Here is a 22930-nt window from a genome sequence, read left to right on the forward strand (position 1 = left end):
TACTGCTTTGTCACCCTCTTATCTCCATGCATATCTCCCTGTCTCTCATCCACCCGACTCTCCCTGTCTCTCACCTATCCACCCTCATCCTGTTAGACTGTCACTGAAATGCTTTGATGTTTCACTTATATATACTGTCATCTACCAACATTTGCTTATTTCCAATCTGACGAAGAAGGGCTACCTTCGAAAGCTAATCAAAACATGTATTAAGTTATGTCCAATAAAAAAGGTATCATCTTATTTTCTTTTACATGTTTTATTTCTATTGATTACCTTAAAAGTGGACTAACACAGCTACTACATCTCTCTACCCATGGTAGGGCAAAGTTATAGGAGATAGTATTGGAGTATTTATTTATGTAGATTTTGCTCACACCTTCTCAGTAGTAGCTCAAGGTGAGTTATCTCTTGTTTGTCCGTCCTAATTAGATTGTAAGCTCTGTCGAGCAGGGGCTGTCTTTTCATGTTCAAGTGTACAGCGTTGCGTACATCTAGTAGCGCTTTAGAAATAAGTAGTAGTAGTAGTTACATGCAGGCCTTGGAGGCAATGGAGGGTTGAGTGACTTGCCCAAGATCACAAGGAGCAGCAGTGGGATTTGAACCAGCCACCTCTGGATAGCAAGGCTGGTGCTCTAACCACTAGGCGACTACACCACTCCTAGAACTGTTACAGGTGGGTTAAGGGTGGGACAGTTGGAGTGGGGACTAGTTTAAGATGGTAGTTATAGAGCATGGTGGAAGTTGCAGGAGGTATTTGTGGGTTGCTTGGTTTGTGGCATAGGTATAATTTTGAGAGATGGGGTAGTTTTGGTGGAGTAATAGCAGCAGATGAGGGTAGTTGGGGTAGTTTTGGGAGTGGGGCACTTGTGGGGGTAGTTTTGAGGAGTGATGATAATTGCAGTGGGACGGGGTAGTTTGGAAGGGTGGAAATGATTGCAGTGGGGTTCTTTTGAAGGCAGGGCTTGTGGGATGGTGGTTTTGCGACATGGAGCTAGTTGTGGAGTAGTTTCAGGGGAGTAGTTTATGGGGTGGGGGTAGTTGGGGGAAAAGTAATTTGGGGTGTGGAGAATAGCTTCTGAGGGATGGGAGGCAGTTGCAGAAGGGGTAGTTTTGGAGTATTTGTGGGAGTGGGCAGTGCCGTAGCGAGGGTGCCTGACACCTGGGGCGGGTCGCCGCTGCGCACCCCCCCCCCCGGGTGCAGGGCACGGCGCCCCCACCTCTGGAGCATCCCCCCCGAAACGCACCCTACCTTTCAGCGGGGGGCAGGCGGGAGGGCCGATCCGCCCCTAGTGCACGTCACTGGGAGCTGCATCGGCTCTGCTGCTTCTCTGCTTTCTCTGCCCCGGAACAGGAAGTAACCTGTTCCGGGGCAGAAAGAGCAGGGAACCAGCGAGCCGACACCCCCCCAGCGCGTGCACCCGGGGCGGACCACCCCACTGCCCCCCCTTCCTACGCCACTGGGAGTGGGGTTAATTGAGCGTGAGGAAGTAGAAAACGGGAGAGGCGGTTTGAAAGGAGCAATTGTATATAAGTTTCTATGTTGTAGAAGCTGGAACTGCTTCTGCCATAGAAATGCACTGGACCTTTTGGGGTGGGGGGTGGAGGGTAGAGATTGTTTTTAGGAAGCCTTAGTCCAACCTGGTCCATTTTTACACTTGATGTGTCTTCTTTCCACCCTTTTCCCCCTCGGTTATTTTGCCCCTAGACAGACAGACAAACATTCTGGACTCCTTCTGTATAATTTTTTTCCAACTTCTATTTTGTTGGAAAGAATAAAAAGGGGATAATGGGGGTTACATGTTCTTGAAAGATGCACAGGCCTCACCACACAAATTTGGTTTGCTCTGTATTTCCAGTCTCTGTACAAATCTGTTATCAGTGATTTAACCAGCAATGATGATGACTCTCTGTTGGGTGCAGCTGACCAGCTTGGTCACGTGTACATCTGGCACATATCCATGTATGCACATCATGGACCAGAAACGCAACCACCAGCCTGTAAGCAAAATTTCAGCTGCCGTACTTAATATAATATGAGGTCCATCATTTACCTTATTGTATAATAAACATCATTCTTTTGCCTCCATTGTGCAGTGTTTCAGACCTGGAGAGCTCACAGCTGCAATATCACGAGGTAAGGTCAACCTATTCAAGAAGGAAAGAAATCGTGTTTTCCTAGGAAACAGGGATCTTTATGTACACACTAGTAAAAAAGCCCCGTTTCTGATGCAAATGAAACGGGGGCTAGCAAGGTTTTCTTCTGTGTGCATGTGAGAATGTGTGTGTCCCTGCCCTCTGCCCTCTCTCCCTTCCCCTGTGCTGTCTGTCCCCTCCCCCCTCAGAATCGAGTCCTTCAGTGTTAAGTTTCCCGCTGTGTTGTGTTTGTGTTACAGAGATAGTGAGGGCTTCTGCCCTCTCTCCCCTCCCCTCTCTGAGTCCTTCACTGTTACAGAGAGAGCGATTTGATTTCGTGCTTTGCTGTGTTTTCCTTCACTGTTTGTGTTACAGAGAGAGCGAGGGCGGGGCAGACACTCATGGGGAAACCGGATATCTCTCCCCCTTCACACTTCCGGCTGGAGGCTTCATTTAGAACGTTGGTGGTGCCTTTTATATATAGAGATGAGTTTGCATCCCTTACCCTTCAGCCAGTCTCCTAAGCTTCAGCATTGATCTTTAGCCAAAATCTTCTCATGACCTTTATCAATCTCGTGTTCTTCAACGATTCCCCCACTTCAGTGCATTTGATTCTTTTTATTGTTCTTGTTTTTGAGGGCTTACTTACATTTTTAGGTTTTGAACTAATTCGGAAGTATTTTTATGCATTTGGTTACTGAGTTGGATGAGAAGACTACAAATTTAAGGAAAAAGCAATGCATTTTGTAAGACAAGATGCAGGTACTAGTTGACATTTTGCTTAAGGAAATGAGCTCTCTATATATTGCCCAATGCAGGTAAAATCCAGAAAGATCCCAGGTATGCTCATATGATTTTGTGTCACAAGTGTGATACATGCTTTGAGCTATAGTTCACACTCGATCAAGGGAAAGAGAAATGAGATGTGTACCCTAAGTCAGCCTTGCCTGGGAGGTGGCAAAGGACCCAATAATATCAAAATTCAAGGACACCTGGGATTAACAGGTAAGATCATGAGAGGTTGCGGTAGTGTAGGCGCAGGTTTTGGGTGCGCGCTGATCCATTTTTCAGTGCACCTATAAAAAAGGCCTTTTTAAAATTTTTGCCAAAAATGGACATGCGGCAAAATGAAAATTGCTGCACGTCCATTTTGGGTCTGAGACTTTACCGCCATTGACCTAGCGGTAAAGTCTCATACGGTAACTGGGTGGTAATGACCTATGCGTGTCAAATGCCACTTGGCGCGTGACCGATACCTGCATTTGAAAATAATTTTTTTTTCGGAAACGCGTATCGGATGCGCACCAAAAATGAAATTACCGCAAGAGCCATGTGGTAGCCGGGCAATAACTCCATTTTGGTGTGCCTTCGGCACACATAGACGCTTACGCGGCTTAGTAAAAGGGCCCTTTAGACACCAAAAGCATACATGAATCCTACATACAACAGGCTCTCCAGCATTGTATCAGAAAAAGGCAGATTAGATTAATATTGTGGGTCTTACACAAGAAAATCACACCTGTGCCTATTAAGTATTCTCCATTGCCTCAGGTACAAACTTAGATTGTGAGCCCTCCTGACACAGAGAAATATCCAGAGTACCTGAATGTAACTCACCTTGGGCTACTACTGAAAAAGGTGTGAGCAAAATCTAAATAAATAATATAATACTATATTAAACAAAGGACTCGATGTGCAAAGGACGTTCGCTCATAAATTAGCCTCTTTGAAGATTTACTACAGTAGGTCTAAGGGCCCTATTTACTAAGCTGTCATATATGGGCATCTCTAGCATTAGATTGCGCTAAAAAGTTAGTAAACCTATAACGCGGCTTAGTAAACAGGGCCCTACATTTTTAAGGATAACTTATAAGCTCCTAAATTAAGTTGAAATTTCAGCTGAAAACTTAGGCTTCTAAGTTTGGCTGAAAATAGGGCCTCATTTAGGATTCTTAATTTAGGAGCTCAGCTTTCTTTGCATATTGGACCTAGAGTAGAAGGTGGACCGTCAGTGCTGGCCCAAGGCAAGATGCCGCCTGAGGCGGAGCTAAGAATCCGCCCCCTCAGACCGAGATGCCACCCCCCCCCCCCCCCCGTTCGCGGCTTTTATCTGTTTTGTCATGTTCCAAACCTGGCAGCAATAGCGATTCCCATATGCTGCCCTGCCGCCCGCACCCGCCTCTTGCCTTTACTGTGGCTGCCTGAGCCTCTGACAAAACAGGAAGTTACATTAGAGAGGCGGCTGCAGTAAAGGGAAGAGGCGGGTACAGGAGGCAGTGCAGCATATCGGAATTGCTGCCGCATTTGGAATGTGACAAAACAGGTAAACGCCGCAAACGGGGTGGCCACTTCCCGAAGAGATGCCACCCCTGCCACCTGAGGCCCCCGCCTCAGGTGGCCTAATGGTCGGGCCGCCGCTGTGCACAGTAGACATTGGAAAAGCGAAAGAGTTACTAGGGGAAAAGGTTTTTACCTGTCTTAATCCCACAAATGCCTGTTTTATTTATATGCCCCCAGCAAGGCAGTGGGGGGTGAGGGGGCATTATTTGTTGAAATTCTGGTTATAAATAACTAGGGCTGCATTTTAATTGCAGTTACCTCTGCGATTAATGCATGAAGGGCCCTGTTTACTAAGGTGCACTAGCATTTTTCGTGCTTGTAAATATTAGCGTGCGCTAACCGTGTAGATGCCCATAGGAATATTATGCACATCTACATGGTTAGCGCAAGCTAATGCTTAGCGCGCGTTAAAAATGTCAGCATACCTGTAGCGTGGCTTAGTAAACAGGGCTCTAAATCACAAATCCAGTGGTTCCCAAACCTGGTCCTGGAGGCACCCCAGCCAGTCAGGTTTTCAGGATATCCACAATGAGATAGATCTGTATGCAGTGGAGGCAGTGCATACAAATCTCTCTCATTAATATTCATTGTGGGTATCCTGAAAACCTGACTGGCTGGGGTGCCTCCAGGACCAGTCACATTACAGTGTCTTCTGTCTCCTCCAAACATTTCTTCTGCTCTCTTCCACTCCCAACCCCTGTCCTCGGTGCAATCTGACATCTTTCTCCCTACCACAATTCAACATCACCCCCACCCCCGCGCCAGTCTATCTTAAAGGTGGTCTTCTGTTGATCCTCACCAGCAGCAGCATTGCACATATGCTGCCTGGTCTGAACATAACATAGTAACATAGTAGATGACGGCAGAAAAAGACCTGCACGGTCCATCCAGTCTGCCCAACAAGATAACTCATATGTGCTAATTTTTGTGTATACCCTACTTTGATTTGTACCTGTGTTCTTCAGGTCTGAATCTTTCCCTTTGACCCATCCCGCCCAGGAAATGATGTCAGAGGAGGTGGGGCAAGCCAGAGGAAAAGCTTTGAAGAAGGCCACAGGCAGCATATGTGCAACACTGCCACTCTCAGGACCAGAAGAGTATTGAGAGACTGGGGGCAGATGCTGAACCCTGGGTGGGGGGAGAAGTGCAAGCTGCAGACCTGCAGGCAGAACTGGAGGGGTCACCAATGGAAGCTATTAGCTCCAGATTCCACAAGAAGAGCTTGGTGCTGCTCACCACCAAGTTTGTGTCGCTGCTCATGGGGGTGGAGGAGAGGGAGGGAGAGGTGCTGGATAATGGGAGGAAGAAAGGAGTATGATTGCCATTAGACTCCCTGATGCACTGCCTTGCTGCTCTGCTCTGATTGTGATGGATTTCTGTTGTAAACATGCGTTGAATTAACTGAATTCAAACACTCTGTGCATATGGTGTGTCTATCTCTCTTTCGGGGCAGCATCATCCTGGTGAGGGAGCAACAGCTGTGTCTCACCTCTTCTCTGGACAGCACTGTGCGGCTGTGGAGCTTGCAGGGGGAACATATCGGTGAGTGCAGCACAAACCTCAGGTAATACGAGTCTGATCGTGAGCCCTGTCGTGGTGGTGTAGCTTCTAAAAACATTCTTCTAGCTACTAAAAACAAAACAAAACAAGCTTGTCATAGTCAGCATTTGCATAAACTACGAATTGTTTATTCTTACTTACCAATGACACCAAGGAATATACAAGTGGCATGTACAATCAATTGGCTGTAGGAATGTGATTCCCCAGTTGTAAACAGGTGCAATCTGGGTTTTAATCTTTTATGATTTCTTTTACCAATCAAGGGTTTACACGGGAAAGCAATTAGGTAATTTGCTAATTTTGTTGCGATACATTGATACCTTGATTTCCCCTGGAGAGAGAGTTGCCCCTCTCTAACTTGAAGCAGGAAGTACCCTACCTTTTATATGTTCATACAGGATATAGGTGCTATGACAGTAAGCACATCTGATTGGGTCTAGTTTATGTCATGGTTAACATTGATTGGCTTATGCTAATGAGTAGCTTTATCTCGTTAGCATGTTCTCATCTTTAGCTCAGTTAACCACAAATTTAAGCAATACCTTACACCTGGCTTGAGGAGCCATCTGTATCCTGTTTGTGAGGTTTTTGCCTTGCTCCTTCCTCCTTCTACTGCATGGTGCCTTCCCCATTTTGCTGCATGGAGCTTGCTGGAACTTCAGAGTTCAAATTATGGCTAAAGGCCTATAAGTTTTTATATCATGTCAGAACCTCATTTCAGAACCTGGACCAAAGTCTCAGGCCTGGGCTGTCAAATAATTATGCAATAGCTTTATAGCAGGGTTAATGTTAATCACTGCAAGCAGGACAAGTTTCCAGAGACAATGGCACAGAAACCCCTGTCCATTCAGACTGTCTGCATGAGCTGCTCTATGCATCGTGACATTGTAGCAAGACTAAAGGTTAGCAATACCAGTGGTGCAGGTTTCCAACATCAATAAGAGACCTCTGTCCACTCAAGCTGTCATCACCAATGACAATATAGGAAAGAGTATCAGATCAAAGTCAGCAGTCACCGACCCTCCACTCACCTCTGGCCTTGCTGGAGGGACACAAGAATTTCTCATTCTCGGGTCACAATCTCCTTGTCTGACACCTGCTGTGCAAACATGGCCTCCTTTGCTGACTCAAACATAACTTTGCCATCATGCTACACTCACAAACGTGCAGGGTACAATAAAGCAAACTGAACTCATTTTTGGTGCAAGAGAGTTGAGTAGTCCTGAAAACAAGCATTTTATTGTTTTCATAGGTTAGTGGTCCTCCCATGTCAATGACTCGCAATATTTTCTGCTTGTGCATATAATTGAGCAATTTAAGAATGACTCCTCTCGCTTATAATAGCATAGTAGATGACGGCAGAAAAAGACCTGCATGGTCCATCCAGTCTGCCCAACAAGATAACTCATATGTGCTACTTTTTGTGTATACCCTACTTAGATTTGTACCTGTGCTCTTCAGGGCACAGACCGTATAAGTCTGCCCAGCACTATCCCCACCTCCCAACCACCAGCCCTGCCTCCCAACCACCAGCTCTGGCACAGACCGTATAAGTCTGCCCAGCACTATCCTCAGTGGGCTTTCAGAGCCCCCATCCTATGTGTGTGCTGCAAATACAGTGTTTGTACAAGCAATGTCTCCAAGAAGCCCCTGTGTTACTACTACTACTATAAATCACTTCTATAGCGCTACCAGTTGTACGCAGCGCTTTACAATTGAACATGAAGAAAGCCCCTGTGTTCCACTTCTTTAACGAACTCTGGCAGACCCAGTAATGTCAAATTGCTGCATTGTGAGCGGTTCTCTAGGTCATCTACTTTTTCCTCTAACTGAGCAGCTTTAATCTGAAGGATTCATTGCAAATCTGCTGCCTGCTGGGTCCAAGATACGTTGCTGGTAGACAGTAAATTCCAGACTTGAAGATTCCAAACGTTCGTATATTGTGTCAGATTTGTCTGAAATCTTTTGCAGTCTTTTATCCAGCAATGACTCTATGGTCGCCTTTACTTTGCTAACGATTTCAGCTACCCATGCCAAACTTGGTTGTCGGTCCAGGGGAGTCCCCATTGCCTTCTTGGAGTCTGTCAGCCTGACCCCGCTCACGATCTTTCTTCTGGATTTTCGCTACCATGCTCTCCAATGTTCATAGAAAGTGATTTCAAAGTGAAGTAATACTGACTGTGTTTGTGTGACAAGGCGGTGGTCATAGCCAGAATGTAAAGAGAGAGGCATAACCACCAGAAGAAAGGAGGTGTTGATGCCCCTGTACAGGTCGTTGGTGAAGCCCTACCTGGAGTATTGTGTTCAGTTTGGAGGCCGTATCTTGTGTTTCCCAAATTGGAGAACTGCTATCTTGTTGAAAGGTTCAGTGATAAGGTATAGGACCTGGGAGCTTGTGTCACCTGCCATCTGCCTCTCAGCTTGGCATCACGTACTACTACTACTACTTAACATTTCTAGAGCGCTACTAGGGTTACGCAGCGCTGTACAAATTGACAAAGAAGGACGGTCCCTGCTCAAAGGAGCTTACAATCTAAAGGACGAAATGTCAAGTTGGGGCAGTCTAGATTTCCTGAGTAAAGGTGTAGTGGTTAGGTGCCGAAGGCGACATTGAAGAGGTGGGCTTTGAGCAATGATTTGAAGGTGGGCAGGGAGGGGGCCTAGCGTATGGGCTCAGGGAGTCTGTTCCACGCATGGGGTGAGGCGAGGCAGAAAGAGCAGAGCCTGGAGTTGGCGGTGGTGGAGAAGGGTACTGAAAGGAGGGATTTGTCTTGAGAGCGGAGGTTACGGGTAGGAGCATAAGGGGAGATGAGGGTAGAGAGGTAAGGAGGGGCTGCAGATCGAGTGCATTTGTAGGTTAGTAGCAGAAGCTTGAACTGTATGCGGTACCTGATTGGAAACCAGTGAAGTGACTTGAGGAGAGGGGTGATATGAGCATATCGGTCCAGGCGGAAGATAAGACGTGCAGCAGAGTTCTGAACGGACTGAAGGGGGGATAGATGGCTAAGTGGGAGACCAGTGAGGAGTAGGTTGCAGTAGTCAAGGCAAGAGGTAATGAGAGAGTGGATGAGAGTTTGGGTGGTGTGCTCAGAGAAGAAAGGGCGAATTTTGCTAATGTTGTAGAGGAAGAAGCGACAGGTCTTGGCTATCTGCTGGATATGCGCAGAGAAGGAGAGGGAGGAGTCGAAGATGACACCGAGGTTGCGGGCAGATGAGACGGGGACGATGAGGGTGTTATCAACCCTAACCAAGCTTTTAATAATGCTAGTAAATTTTGGTTAATATGAACTTATAAAACTTTGCAAAAACAAAAGTCAGCCTTTAGATATTTTGCTGTTTTACCTCTTTTATGTAGGTACATTTGGACAGGAGCTGTTGTGGGATCTTAAGGAAAAGTCATCCTGGATGAATACTCACAGCCTGGATGCCACGGAAGCGTCAGCAAGTCAAGTTTCAGTAACTCCACCGAACTCCACAGTGGTGGAAAAATCCAACATGAAGGTCATTATTTTGCTCTTTCCTGATTCTCCTCTTATTTGCAAAAGTGTACCTCATCCCTTACACACACAGTGGTGTCCTTCAGGGGTGGATCCTGCCTCCAATCTTGTTTAGTGTCTTCCTGTCATCCTTACTTACTTTGATTAATAGCTTTGACCTTAGACCCTTTTGTTATGCTGATGTCCAAATTCTTGCATGCTTTGAGCCTTGCAACTTGGATCTGTCAATAACTATTCAATGCTGTAGTATAATGGATACCAGAACATAAGTTTACTTTAAATCCCTCCAACACTGAGACCATATGATTTTCCAAGCTAGGCTCATCTCCCAGTTCTTGGCACTATCATTTGGCAGAATTTACTCCCTCTCAGAGCCTGAACATAAGGCACTATATGAATATTTAGAGAAGAAACTGAAAAAGGTACTTATCAGGCCTTTGCCCTCTCTGATGGGAGCCCCAATTTTTTTTTTGTGCCCAAGAACAACAGTTCCCTCTGTACACACGTAGACTACCGAGCACGCTCATTTGCTGTCCAGAGACTCTCATAAATAAACTGCTCACACCTTCACATGGCTCAAAATTTCACAAAGTTTGGTCTTCACGGGGCCTATATATGCAAAAGGGGGACAAGTGGAAAATGGCCTTCTGCACCCAATGTAGACATTTCAAGTATCTAGTGACGCCCCTGCTATCTTTCAATACTTGCTCAATGAGATATTCTGGGACCTACTAAATCAATATATATAAATATCTTGATTTTCTCAGAATACTTGGCAGACCATGACTGCCAAAGTTATTCAGTATTGGAGCGACTAAGAAAGCATCGGGTATATGACAAGCTAGAAAAATGTGAATTCAACAAGAGATGTATTGAATTCTTGGGTTATATCATTTTCTCCAAAGTCATCCGGATGGATCCCTGGAAGATCTCAGTTGAGACAGACTGGCCAGTCCCATAGGATATCAAGGGGATCAACTGGTTTCTAGGATTTGCCAACTTTTATCAATGTTTTATTCAAGGGTTCTCCAAGGTAAATGCTCCAATAAAGCGAAGATATATACCTGTAGCAGGTATTCTCCGAGGACAGCAGGCTGATTGTTCTCACATTTGGGTTGACATCTGCGCCGGCCCGGGAACCGGCATTTTTGCAAGCAAAATATTAAAAAATCTTGCCAGAGTCTTCTGCTGTGCATGCGCGGACCGATTTCCCACCCATCGCGTGAGCGTTCCCACCCTAAGTTCCACCTTTGGCAGGAACTTAGGGTGCATGCGGAAGACTACTCTGTTGTGATGGAACTTGATATAAGGTGCATGCACTACCAAGGCCTGAAACTCACTGACTCTTCGAGCTGAAGTAACAGCTACCAAGAAAACGACCTTCCAGGTCAAGAACTTCAGATGGCAGGAATTCAGTGGCTCAAAAGGAGCTTTCATCAGTTCGGTGAGAACAGCGTTGAGATCCCATGACACTGGCGGAGGTTTGACAGGGGGCTTTGACAAAACCAAACCTCTCATGAAGCGAACAACTAAAGGCTGTCCAGAGATAGGCTTACCCTCTACATGGCGATGATAAGCACTAATCGCACTAAGGTGAACTCTTACGGAGTTGGTCTTGAGACCACACTCTGACAAGTGTAGAAGGTATTCAAGCAGGGTCTGTGTAGGACAAGAAAGAGCATCTAGGGCCTTGCTGTCACACCAGATGGCAAACCTCCTCCATTTGAAAGAGTAACACCTCTTCGTGGAATCTTTCCTGGAAGCAAGCAAGACTCAGGAGACAACCCCCTGAAAGACCCGAGGAGGCGAATTCTAAGCTCTCAACATCCAGGCCGTGAGAGCCAGAGACTGGAGGTTGGGATGTAGAAGCGTCCCCTCATTCTGAGTGATGAGGGTTGGAAAACAGTCCAATCTCCACGGTTCTTCAGAGGACAACTCCAGAAGAATAGGGAACCAAATCTGGCGTGGCCAGAAGGGTGCAATCACGATCATGGTTCCGCAATCTTGCTTGAGTTTCAGCAAAGTCTTTCCTACTAGAGGTATGGGAGGATACGCATACAGAAGACCTGTCCCCCAATGCAGGAGAAAGGCATCTGACGCTAGTTTGTCGTGGGCCTGAAGCCTGGAACAGAACTGAGGGACCTTGTGATTGATCTGAGTGGCAAAAAGATACACCGAGGGGGTGCCCCACGCTCGGAAGATCTTGCGGACTACGCCCATGTTCAGTGACCACTCGTGAGGTTGCATTATCCTGCTCAACCTGTCGACCAGACTGTTTATGCCTGCCAGATAAGTGGATTGAAGGAACATGCAGTGATGGCGAGCCCAAAGCCACAACTGGATGGCTTCCTGACACAGAGGGAGAGATCCGGTGCCCCCCTGCTTGTTGGTGTAATACATGGCAACCTGATTGTCTGTCTGAATTAAAACGATTTGGTTGGACAGCCAGTCTCTGAAAGCCTTTAGAGCATTCCAGATCGCTCTTAATTCCAGGAGGTTGATCTGCAGACCTTTTTCCTGAAAGGACCAGGCTCCCTGAGTGTCGAGCCCATCTACATGAGCTCCCCACCCCAGGAGAGATGCATCCGTCATCAGCACTTTTCATGGCTGAGGAACTTTGAATGGTCATCCCATGGTCAAATTGGATCGAATCGTCCACCAGTGGAGAGAATTCCGAAAGCCGGTGGACAGTTGCATGACATCCTCTAGATCCCCCGCAGCTTGAAACCACTGGGAAGCTAGGGGCCATTGAGCTGATCTCATATGTAGACGTGCCATGGGCGTGACATGAACTGTGGAGGCCATGTGCCCCAGAAGTCTCAACACCCTTTTCTGTACCTTTTCTAATTCCACTATATCTTTTTTGAGATGCAGTGACCAGAATTGCACATAATATTCAAGGTGCAGTCGCACCATGGAGCGATACAAAGGCATTATAACGTCCTCACTTTTGTTTTCCATTCCTTTCCTAATAATACCTAACATTCTATTTGCTTTCTTATCTGCTGCCGCACACTGAGCAGAGGGTTTCAACGTATCATCAACGATGACACCTAGATCCTTTTCCTGGCCGGTGACTCCTAATGTGGAACCTTGCATTATGAAGCTATAGTTCGGGTTCCTCTTTCCCACATGCATCACTTTGCACTTGCTCACATTAAACGTCATCTGCCATTTAGACGCCCAGTCTCCCAGTCTCACAAGGTCCTCTTGTAATTTTTCACAATCCTCTTGCAATTTAACAACTTTGAATAACTTTGTGTCATCAGCAAATTTAATTACCTCACTTGTTACTCCCATCTCTAGATCATTTATAAATATGTTAAAAAGCAGTGGTCCCAGCACAGACCCCTGGGTAACCACACTATCTACCCTTCTCCATTGAGAATACTGACCATTTAACCCTACTCTCTGTTTTCTATCTTTTAACCAGTTTTTAATCCATAAGAACATAAGAGTAGCCATACTGGGTCAGACCAATGGTCCATCTAGACCAGTATCCTGTTTCCAAACAGTGGCCAAACCGGGTCACAAGTACCTGGCAGAAACCCAAATATTGGCAACATTCCATGCTACCAATCCCAGGGCAAGCAGTAGCTTCCCCATGTCTGTCTCAATAGCAAACTATGGACTTTTCATCCAGAAACTTGTCCAAATCTTTTAAAAATTCAGATACTATATCCTCCGACAAAGAGTTCCAGAGCTTAACTATTTGTTGAGTGAATAAATATTTCCTCCTATTTGTCCCCTAGTCTTTGTACTTTTGGAATGAGTAAAAAATTAATTCACTTCTGCTCATTCTACATCACTCAGGATTTTGTAGACCTCCCTCCTATTCCTATCCCATGACTCTCCAATTTCCTTTGGAGTTTTTCACGAGATACTTTGTCAAATGCCTTTTGAAAATCCAGATACACAGACTGGCTCACCTTTATCCACGTTTGTTCACCCCTTCAAAGGAATGTAATAGATTGATGAGGCAAGATTTTCCTTCACTAAATCCATGTTGGCTTTTTTTTTTTGTTACATTTGTACCCTGTGCTTTCCCATTCATGGCAGGCTCAATGTGGCTTACATGGGGCAATGGAGGGTTAAGTGACTTGCCCAGAGTCAGAAGGAGCTGCCTGTGCCTGAAGTGGGAATCAAACTCAGTTCCTCAGTTCCCCAGGACCAAAGTCCACCACCCTAACCACTAGGCCACTCCTCCTTTGCCTCATTAATCCATGCTTTTGAATATGCTCTGTAATTCTGTTCTTTATAATAGTCTCTACCATTTTGCCCGGCATCGTCAGGCTCACTGGTCTATATTTTCCCAGATCACCTCTGGAACTTAAAAAAAAATTTTGACGTTACATTGGCCACCCTCCAGTCTTCCGGTACCATGCTTGGCGTATCCAAAGGTACTAATAGAACTCAGAGAAGTTCAGGTGGCTCCGCTGTCTGACCTTTTGAATGCTTTAGTCTGAACTGGTCCCAGAGGACTGGAGAAGTGCGAATGTGATTCCTCTTCACAAAAGTGGAAGGAGGAAGTTGGGAATTATAGGCCTGCTAGTCTGAGCTCTGTGGTGATTAAACTAATGGAAACGCTTCTAAAGAAGAGGATTTTGAGTTGTTAAGAATTAAATGAACTGCAGGACCAAAGGCCCATGATTTACTGGAGGCAGGTCTTGTCAGTCAAATCTGATTAATTTCTTTGACTCTGTGACCAAACAGTTGGATTTAGGGGGAGTACTAGATGTGGGATACTTCGACTTTAAATATCTTAAGAGGAGTAGCCTAAAGGAATAAACCCGTGGCAGTGAAAACATCATCCTATATAATATAATGAAGCTGACTCCGTGGCAGTGAAGCTTTGAAGCGTTTGTGCTGCCTCTAACGCTGTATCCATCTCCTGTCCTGACGTCAGCGTGCTTCCGGGTTCGTCACAAGCAGCACTGACCAACCACATGATAGCAGCACGAGGCCCCGCCCCTGCTGCCCTCACCGCCATGCCCCCCCCAAGGTCGCCGCTGCCGCCACCCCCCCAAGGTTGCTCCTCCACCCCCCAGGGTCGCCACCATTCCCCCCTCCACCCCCCTCCCAAGGTTGCCACAGCCACTGCTCCCCCCTCCACCCCCCCCCGAGGTTGCCGCCGCTCCCCCCTCCATCCGCCACCCAGCCGGGCCCCCTGCATTGAAATCGCAGTCTCACCTCCGTGAAAGCAGCGCTGCAGGCAGAATGCCTCCCTTCGGCCCTCCTTCCCTCCTTGCATTCCACCCTCGCGGAAGTTGCGTCAGACGAGGGCGGGACACAAGGAAAGGAGGTCCGAAGGGAGGTGTTATGCTGCCTGCACCGCTGCTTTCACGGAGGTGAGACTGCGATTTCAATGCAGAGGGCAGACGGTTGACGACGGAGGGCGGGAGGGGGTCCTGATACCAGAGAGGAGGGGGGGTTGGAGGGGGTCCGGAGCAGAGAGGGGGTGAGGGGGTCCAGGGGGAGGGGGTCCTGAGACCAGAGGGGAGGGGGAAGAGGGGAGAGGAGAAGGGGGTCCTGAGACCAGAGAGGGGAGGGGGTTCAGAGACCTGAGAGGGGGGAAGAGGGGGAGGGGGTCCTGAGACCGGAGGGGGAGAGAGGGGAGGGGGTCCTGAGACCAGAGAGGGGAGGGGGAGGGGGGAGATGGGGAGGGGGTCCTGAGACTAGAGAGGGGAGGGGGAGAGGGAGGGGTGAGAGGGGGGAAGGGGGTCCTGAGACCAGAGAGGGAGGGGGTATCTCTGTCATGCACATACTCTCTCTCTCTTTCACAGTCAGTGTCTGTCTTTCTCTCTCTCACTCTCACACAGTCTCTCACACACTCTATGTGTCACACTGTATCACATTCACTCTCTATGTGTCACACAGTCCCTCTCACACACTCTCTCGGTCTCACAGAGAGTGTATCGCACACATACTCTCTCACGCTCTCTCTGTCTCACACACACTGTATCTGTGTGAAACACACTTTCTCTCTCACACTCACTGTGTCTCAGATACGCAGTCGCACACACTCTCATTCTCACACACACACACTCTCTCTCACAGAGACACTCGCACCCAGTCTCACTCTGTCACACACACACACACTCGCTCTCTCCCACAGTCACTCTCACACACACTCTCTCAAACATACACACTCCGAGGAAAACCTTGCTAGCGCCCATTTCATTTGTGTCAGAAACAGGCCTTTTTTTTACTAGTTTAGCAACCTTTGAAAGATTAGCTTGTGTTATTATTGTCCTACCATACAGATGATTTAACGATGGCCCAACCTGTTTCGGCATCAAAACTCCTGTGTCAGAGGCACATTCAATCCTTGTATTAGGGAACACATAAGGATAATAATACAATTCAGATGATATATACATTTGCTGTTTTCAAGTTTACCTCATTTATTGTATTTATCTTTATATTTGGTCATTTTACTATGGTTATGCTGTTAACAAAATTGTACCATCTTGGGTGAATCTCTTCATAAAGGCGGTTAATAAATCCCAATAAGGGGTCCTTTTACTAAGCCGTGGTAAAATGTGGCCTTCGGTAGTGTAGGCACATGTATTGGGTGCAAGCTGGAACAGTTTTTACTGCTTCTACAGGTTATCAATAGAAATCAAAATAAAACATGGAAAAGAAAATAAGATGATACCTTTTTTATTGGACATAACTTAATACATTTCTTGATTAGCTTTCGAAGGTTGCCCTTCTTCCTCAGATCGGAAATAAGCAAATGTGCTAGCTGACAGTGTATATAAGTGAAAACATTCAAGCATTACTATGACAGTAAAATAGATACCATTGGAGATTCTACATGGAATGTTGCTACTATTGGAGATTCTACATGGAATGTTGCTATTCCACTAGCAACATTCCATGTAGAAGGCTGCGCAGGCTTCTGTTTCTGTGAGTCTGACGTCCTGCACGTACGTGCAGGACGTCAGACTCACAGAAGCAGAAGCCTGCGCGGCCACATTGGTGATCTACAAGGGCCGACTTCTACATGGAATGTTGCTAGTGGAATAGCAACATTCCATGTAGAATCTATAGAAATCAAACAAAATAAAACATGGAAAAGAAAATAAGATGATACCTTTTTTATTGGACATAACTTAATACATGTCTTGATTAGCTTTCGAAGGTTGCCCTTCTTCCTCAGATCGGAAATAAGCAAATGTGCTAGCTGACAGTGTATATAAGTGAAAACATTCAAGCATTACTATGACAGTAAAATAGATACCATTGGAGATTCTACATGGAATGTTGCTACTATTGGAGATTCTACATGGAATGTTGCTATTCCACTAGCAACATTCCATGTAGAAGGCTGCGCAGGCTTCTGTTTCTGTGAGTCTGACGTCCATGGAAAAGAAAATAAGATGATACCTTTTTTATTGGACATAACTTAATACATGTCTTGATTAGCTTTCGAAGGTCGCCCTTCTTCCTCAGATCGGAAATAAGCAAATGTGCTAGCTGATATACACTTATATACACTGTCAGCTAGCACATTTGCTTATTTCCGATCTGAGGAAGAAGGGCAACCTTCGAAAGCTAATCAAGAAATGTATTAAGTTATGTCCAATAAAAAAGGTATCATCTTATTTTCTTTTCCATGTTTTATTTTGTTTGATTTCTATTGATAACCTTAAGAGTGGACTAACACGGCTACCACACTCCTCTACTGCTTCTACAAAAATGGCACTTTTTTAATGGGACGGAAAAAGGGCCTTCAGTAAAAATGAAACCAGTGCGCGCCCAAAAGCGGCCTGAGCCCTTAATGCCACACATTGATCTAGCAGTAAAGTCTCACATGCGTGCAGTGATGGGTCGGTACGCGCCAAGTACCAATTACGGCGTGCATAAGAGGAAAGAAATAAATAATTCGTCCACGCCTTATGTGCGTGCACCAAATCTGAAATTACCGCCAGGAGGGCGAGCTGGCCTGGCGATAGTCTCATTTGGGCATGTGCTGCACATGCGCAGAGCCTAGCGCGACTTAGTAAAAGGGCCCCTAAGTAAATAGATATGCCGCTAGAAGTTGTTGTAGCCATTTTGTGAAAGGAGCCGCAACAGGAAGTAGTGAGTGAGCATCATTTCTGCCCATATTAACCCAGGAGACCACCAGGAATGTACAGGGTAGGCTGGGAGGGTGTTTGCTTACTGGGGTCGGAAGGGGGCTTGGGTCGGACCTTTAGGACATCAGGGTGGGAGGGAGGGGAGGATCACAGGGGAGGGAGGGGATGCCGTTACCCAGAAGTTAACCGGGCAGCAGCCAGTACTCAGAACAGTGCCCAGTTTGCTCCGCAGATCTTTTTGCTGTGCTAACTTTAGTCGCTTACTTTAACCAGTTAGCAGTCCGAATATTGCCACTAACCATACAAGTACTGGCTCTTCCCAGGCTCCGCCCAAGCTTCGCTCTTGTACTGCACCAACACAACCGGACAGTACAGTGGCACCTAGTGCTGATACTCAGTGGCACTGCCCAGTTAAGTAAGACAGGAACAAGCGATTTGCCCCGTTAAATCACATTGAAAATTGACTGGACTATTACTTCGCTCTTTCCCCTATAGACTACGGTATGTTTCTAGTGCATCTTATTTCCTTTGTTCTGTATGAATGTTAATGCCCATGCAAGGGTCTCTCGTGATGAAGAGATACAGACCTGGTTTCTTTTCGGCAGGATGGCTCTGTGGTGACGGATGACTTAGGCTCTGTAGAAGATGCTGAAATTGCAGAAGAGCTCATAGAAAGGAGGAAATCAAAGAAAGAACTCAGGTACTTCCTTTCACACACATCATCTGCATGTGGCCTGTTTTCTTTGACTACAGGGCCCGTATAGATTCTATACTGAGCATTTGTTGTTTTTGTCATAATTATACGAATGCAAACATTTAAACATTTTTAAATATAAAGCTGAAACTCCAGCACAGTCTTTCTTATCATCATTAGAAGTTACTAATTACATAGAGAAATATGTGTGCATATATTGGACACATAACAGAGACATTAAGATGTTGAATTAGCACAAGTGTGAAACTTCTTAGCAGGAGCACCAGTCACTAGATGCAGGGCCACCAAGAGATTGAATCGGGCCTAGGGCAGGGCTGCCGCCACCGGGCCCGGGGCAGGGCAGCTACCGCCGCCCCCCCAATCGTCGTCCGCTGCTGCCCCCCCATCACTGCCGCCAGCAGAAGATGTCTTCCTCCAGAACTGACCGCCTGCTCCAAGCAGCTGCTTAGCAGAGCAGCGCTGGAGGAAGCTCCGAGTCCTCCCCAGCCTCCGAGGGGGACCCGGCGCCAGTGTTCTCTCTCTCCTGTTTTTGTCGGGACGTGATCACTTGGGTCCTGTCAGGAGAAGGAAAGAGAGAGAGACCCCGGCACCTGGCCCCCCCTTGGAGGGGAATTTTGCCCCCCCCCTCTCGGTGGCCCTGACTAGTTATAAGAATCACCTGACGTGGCCACTTTTCAGCATATGCCTGCATCACTAACCTGCTTATAATCGAACGAGAAAAACGCCCAACTTCCGACCTAAATCGGGAGATGGACGTTTATCTCACAAAAATGAATAACGCGGTATAATCGAAAGCCAAACTTGGACGTTTTCAACTGCACTCCATTGTGGAAGCGTACAAAGTTGACGGGGGCGTGTCGGAGGCATGGTGAAGGCAGGACTGGGGCATGGTTATCACCCGAACAGAGATGGGCGCCTTTCGCCGATAATGGAAAAAAAGTATGCGTTTGTAGCTAGAATTTAGGGCACTTTTCCTGGACCCTGTTTTTTCACGAATAAGGCCCCAAAAAGTGCCCTAAATGACCAGATTACCACCAGAGGGAATCGGGGATGACTTCCCCTGACTCCCCCAGTGGTCACTAACCCCCTCCCACCACAAAAAAATGATGTTTCACAACTTTTTATTTTCACCCTCAAATGTCATACCCACCTCCCTGGCAGTAGTATGCAGGTCCCTGGAGCAGTTGTTAGGGGGTGCAGTGGACTTCAGGCAGGTGGACCCAGGCCCATCCCCCCCTACCTGTTACAATTGTGCTGCTTAATGCTTAGTCGTCCAACCCCCCCAAACCCACTGTACCCACATGTAGGTGCCCCCCTTCACCCCTTAGGGCTATAGTAATGGTGTAGACTTGTGGGCAGTGGGTTTTGAGGGTGATTTGGGGGGCTCAACACACAAGGGAAGGGTGCTATGCACCTGGGAGCTCTTTTACCTTTTTTTTTTGTTTTTGTAAAAGTGCCCCCTAGGGTGCCCTGGCATGTGAGGGGGACCAGTGCACTACGAATCCTGGCCCCTCCCACGAACAAATGCCTTGGATTTATTCATTTTTGAGCTGGGCGCTTTCATTTTCCATATCGCTGAAAAACAAAAACGCCCAACTCACAAATTGTCGAATAAAACATGGACGTCTATTTTTTTCGAAAATACGGTTCGGTCCGCCCCTTCACGGACCCGTTCTTGGAGATAAACGCCCATGGAGATAGACGTTTTCGTTCGATTATGCCCCTCTAAGTGTCTACTTTCTGATACATGTCGATTATTGTAAACCACATTGAGCCTGCAAAGAGGTGGTAAAATGTGGGATACAAATGCAACAAACAAACAAACAAACAAATAAATCAAGGGCATAACAGATCATCTATGAAAACATTCAACAATGGTTCAGTGATACTAAAGCTGTGACAGAAGGACCAACATCTTTAGTAGAGTGATATCCAGCTCCAATTTTCCCATATTAATGGCTTTGTTTCATTAGCTGGATATAACTCATTGTTTCTGCTAAAGCTATTGATCTGTCTGTCACAGCTTCAATATCACTGAACCCATTGTTGAGCATTTTCCTTAGATAATAAGCATGCCCCTGATGCAGGTGTATGCCAACATGTGGCTGTTTCTGACGATCCTTAGTGACTGAACTTATCTTTAATAAAGCAAAGTTACTCACCTGTAGCAGATGTTCTCCAAGGACAGAAGGATAGGTATTCTTACAGATGGGTAACGTCATCCATCGAAGCCCCAGTGCTGATGCTACTCAGCAAAACTAGAAGCCTTTGGTAGGCCTGCACTACGCATGTGTGAGTGCCTTCCCGCCTGCCTGAGTTGCGTGGGACATGCAATTGGATAAAAAAGCACAAGGAATGCAACCCCAAGGGGTGGTGGGAGGGTATGAGAGAATTCTTGTCCAGGTGTCCCCAAAGAACAACTACTACAGGTAATTTCTCTTTCTCCGAGGACAAGCAGGACAGAATATTCTCAGATGAGAATCCCTAGTTACCAGTCTCATCAAAAACAATAGGAACTTGCAATGGCAAGGCCAGGAAGAACTGATACACTAACAACAAAACAGTCCTATTGTGAAGATACAGCCTGGAACAGAAAAGAATGGGCCTAGGAGGGTGAAGTTGGATTGTAGATGCCAGACAAACTCTGCAGAACTGACTGACCAAACTGGCTATTGCATTGGGTATTCTGCTCAAAGCAGTAGTGAGATGTGAATGTGTGGACTGAAGACAAAGTTGCAGCTTTGCAAATCTCTTCAAAGGAGGCTGACCTCAAGTGGGCTGCCGACGCAGCCATGGTTCTAACATTGTGAACTGCGACATGACCCTCCAGAGTCATCTTAGCCTGGGCAAAGTGAAAGAGATGCAGTCTGCCAACCAGTTGGATAAAGTGTGTTTACTGATGGCTGCCCCCATTCTGTGTGGGTCAAAAGAAACAAAAAGTTGAGTGGAATGTCTATGGCCTTTAGTCTGTGCCAGATAAAAGGCTAAGGCTTACTTGCAGTCCAAGGTATGTAGTGTGCGTTCACCAGGATAGGCAGAAGATTTTGGGAAAAATGCTGGCAGGACAATTGACTGGTTAAGATGGCACTCCGACACAACCTTAGGAAGGAACTTGGTGGTGGTGGTGGTGGTGGTGGTGGTGGTGGGGGTGTAGAAAACTGCTCTGTGTTGATGAAACTTAATGTAAGGCAGATCAGCAGCCACAGCTCACTAACTCTGCGAGCTGAAGTGACCACCACAAAAAAATAAGACCTTTCAGGCAGATCCTGCAGATGGCAGGAGTCAAGAGGCTCAAAAGGAGCTTTCATCAGCTGGGTGAGGACAATTTTGAGGTCCCATGGCACTGTTGGAGGTTTGTCAACAACAAATCTCTCATGCATTGAACAGCTAGAGGCTGTAAGAGATGGGATTACCATCTACATGGTAATGGTAAGCACCAATCACACTAAGATGAACCCTTACAGAGTTGATTTTTAGACGAGACTCATAGAGGTGCAGAAAGTATTCAAGTAAGTTTTGTGTAGGGCAAGAGAGAGGATCTAGAGCCTTGCTGTCACACCAGACAGCAAAACTCCTCCACTTAAGGAATAACGCCTCTCAATGGAATCTTTCCTAGAAACCAGCAGAATCCTGGAGACACCCTCAGGCAATCGAAGAGAAGCAAATTCTATGCTCTCAACATCAAAGCCGTGAAGGCCAGGGACTGGATGCAGAAGAGACCCCTTGTTCTGTGTGATGAGGGTCAGGAAACAGTCCAATCTCCATGGTTCCTTGGAGGACAATTCCAGAAGAAGAGGGAACCAGATCTGCCTCAGCATATGAGTAGCAATGAGGATCATGGTTCCCCGGTCCTGCTTGAGTTTCAGGAGAGTTTTCCTGATCAGAGTGATGGGAATATATGCATGCAGAAGACCTTTTCCTTCAACCCAGGAGCAAAGCATCTGACACTAGCTTGCCATGAGACATAAGACTGAAGCAGAACTAAGGGACCTTGTTATTGAAATGAGTGGCAAAAAGATCCACAAAGGGGTGCCCCACTTTTAGAAGACCTTACGTGCAGTGCCCATATTGAGAGACCACTAGTGCGTACTCAGTCTGTCCGCCAGACTGTTGCCTTTCCCTGCCAGGTACATGGCTTGGAGCACCACGTTGTGGCTGGTAGCCCACTGCCTCATCCTGAGCACCTCATGACACAAGGGGTAGGAACCCGTACCTTATTGCTTTTTGACATAGTACATGGCAACCTGATTGTCTGAATTATAATTTTGTTCAACAGCCGATCTCTGAAAACCTTGGTTTCCTGAGTGGACCTGAGACCCTGGCTGTGAAGTCCATCTACATGGGTTCCCTATCTGAGGCTGGATGCATCCGTGAGGAATTTGGAATGGGAGTACCAGGATCAAATTGAAAGTTGAATCATGGGCAACTGGGCTAACTCTGGCATAATGGTGATCTAATCTAATTATAACCATGATATTTATTACCTGCTTAACCAGCAGTTCCAGGTGGGTTACATAAAAATATACAACATTTACATTGAACAGATTATTACAAAAATAATATTAAAAACATTGAATTAAAAATTATAACAGCACTAG

The 22930-nt window shown here is 46.5% G+C and overlaps 1 protein-coding gene across 1 annotated transcript in view; it reads left to right on the top strand.

Annotated features, from left to right (window-relative positions):
- Positions 1 to 22930, top strand: part of LOC115462710 (WD repeat-containing protein 49-like) — a 169344-nt gene that overhangs the window by 133947 nt on the left and 12467 nt on the right. The window contains exons 21-25 of the mRNA XM_030192712.1: positions 1860 to 2001; positions 2098 to 2137; positions 5930 to 6018; positions 9392 to 9537; positions 18223 to 18317. Coding sequence (XP_030048572.1) covers positions 1860 to 2001; positions 2098 to 2137; positions 5930 to 6018; positions 9392 to 9537; positions 18223 to 18317 — 512 coding nt within the window. The remainder of the gene's footprint in view (positions 1 to 1859; positions 2002 to 2097; positions 2138 to 5929; positions 6019 to 9391; positions 9538 to 18222; positions 18318 to 22930) is intronic.

The sequence above is a fragment of the Microcaecilia unicolor genome, chromosome 2 (assembly GCF_901765095.1).
Source record: "Microcaecilia unicolor chromosome 2, aMicUni1.1, whole genome shotgun sequence".
In the NCBI taxonomy this organism is placed as follows: domain Eukaryota; kingdom Metazoa; phylum Chordata; class Amphibia; order Gymnophiona; family Siphonopidae; genus Microcaecilia; species Microcaecilia unicolor.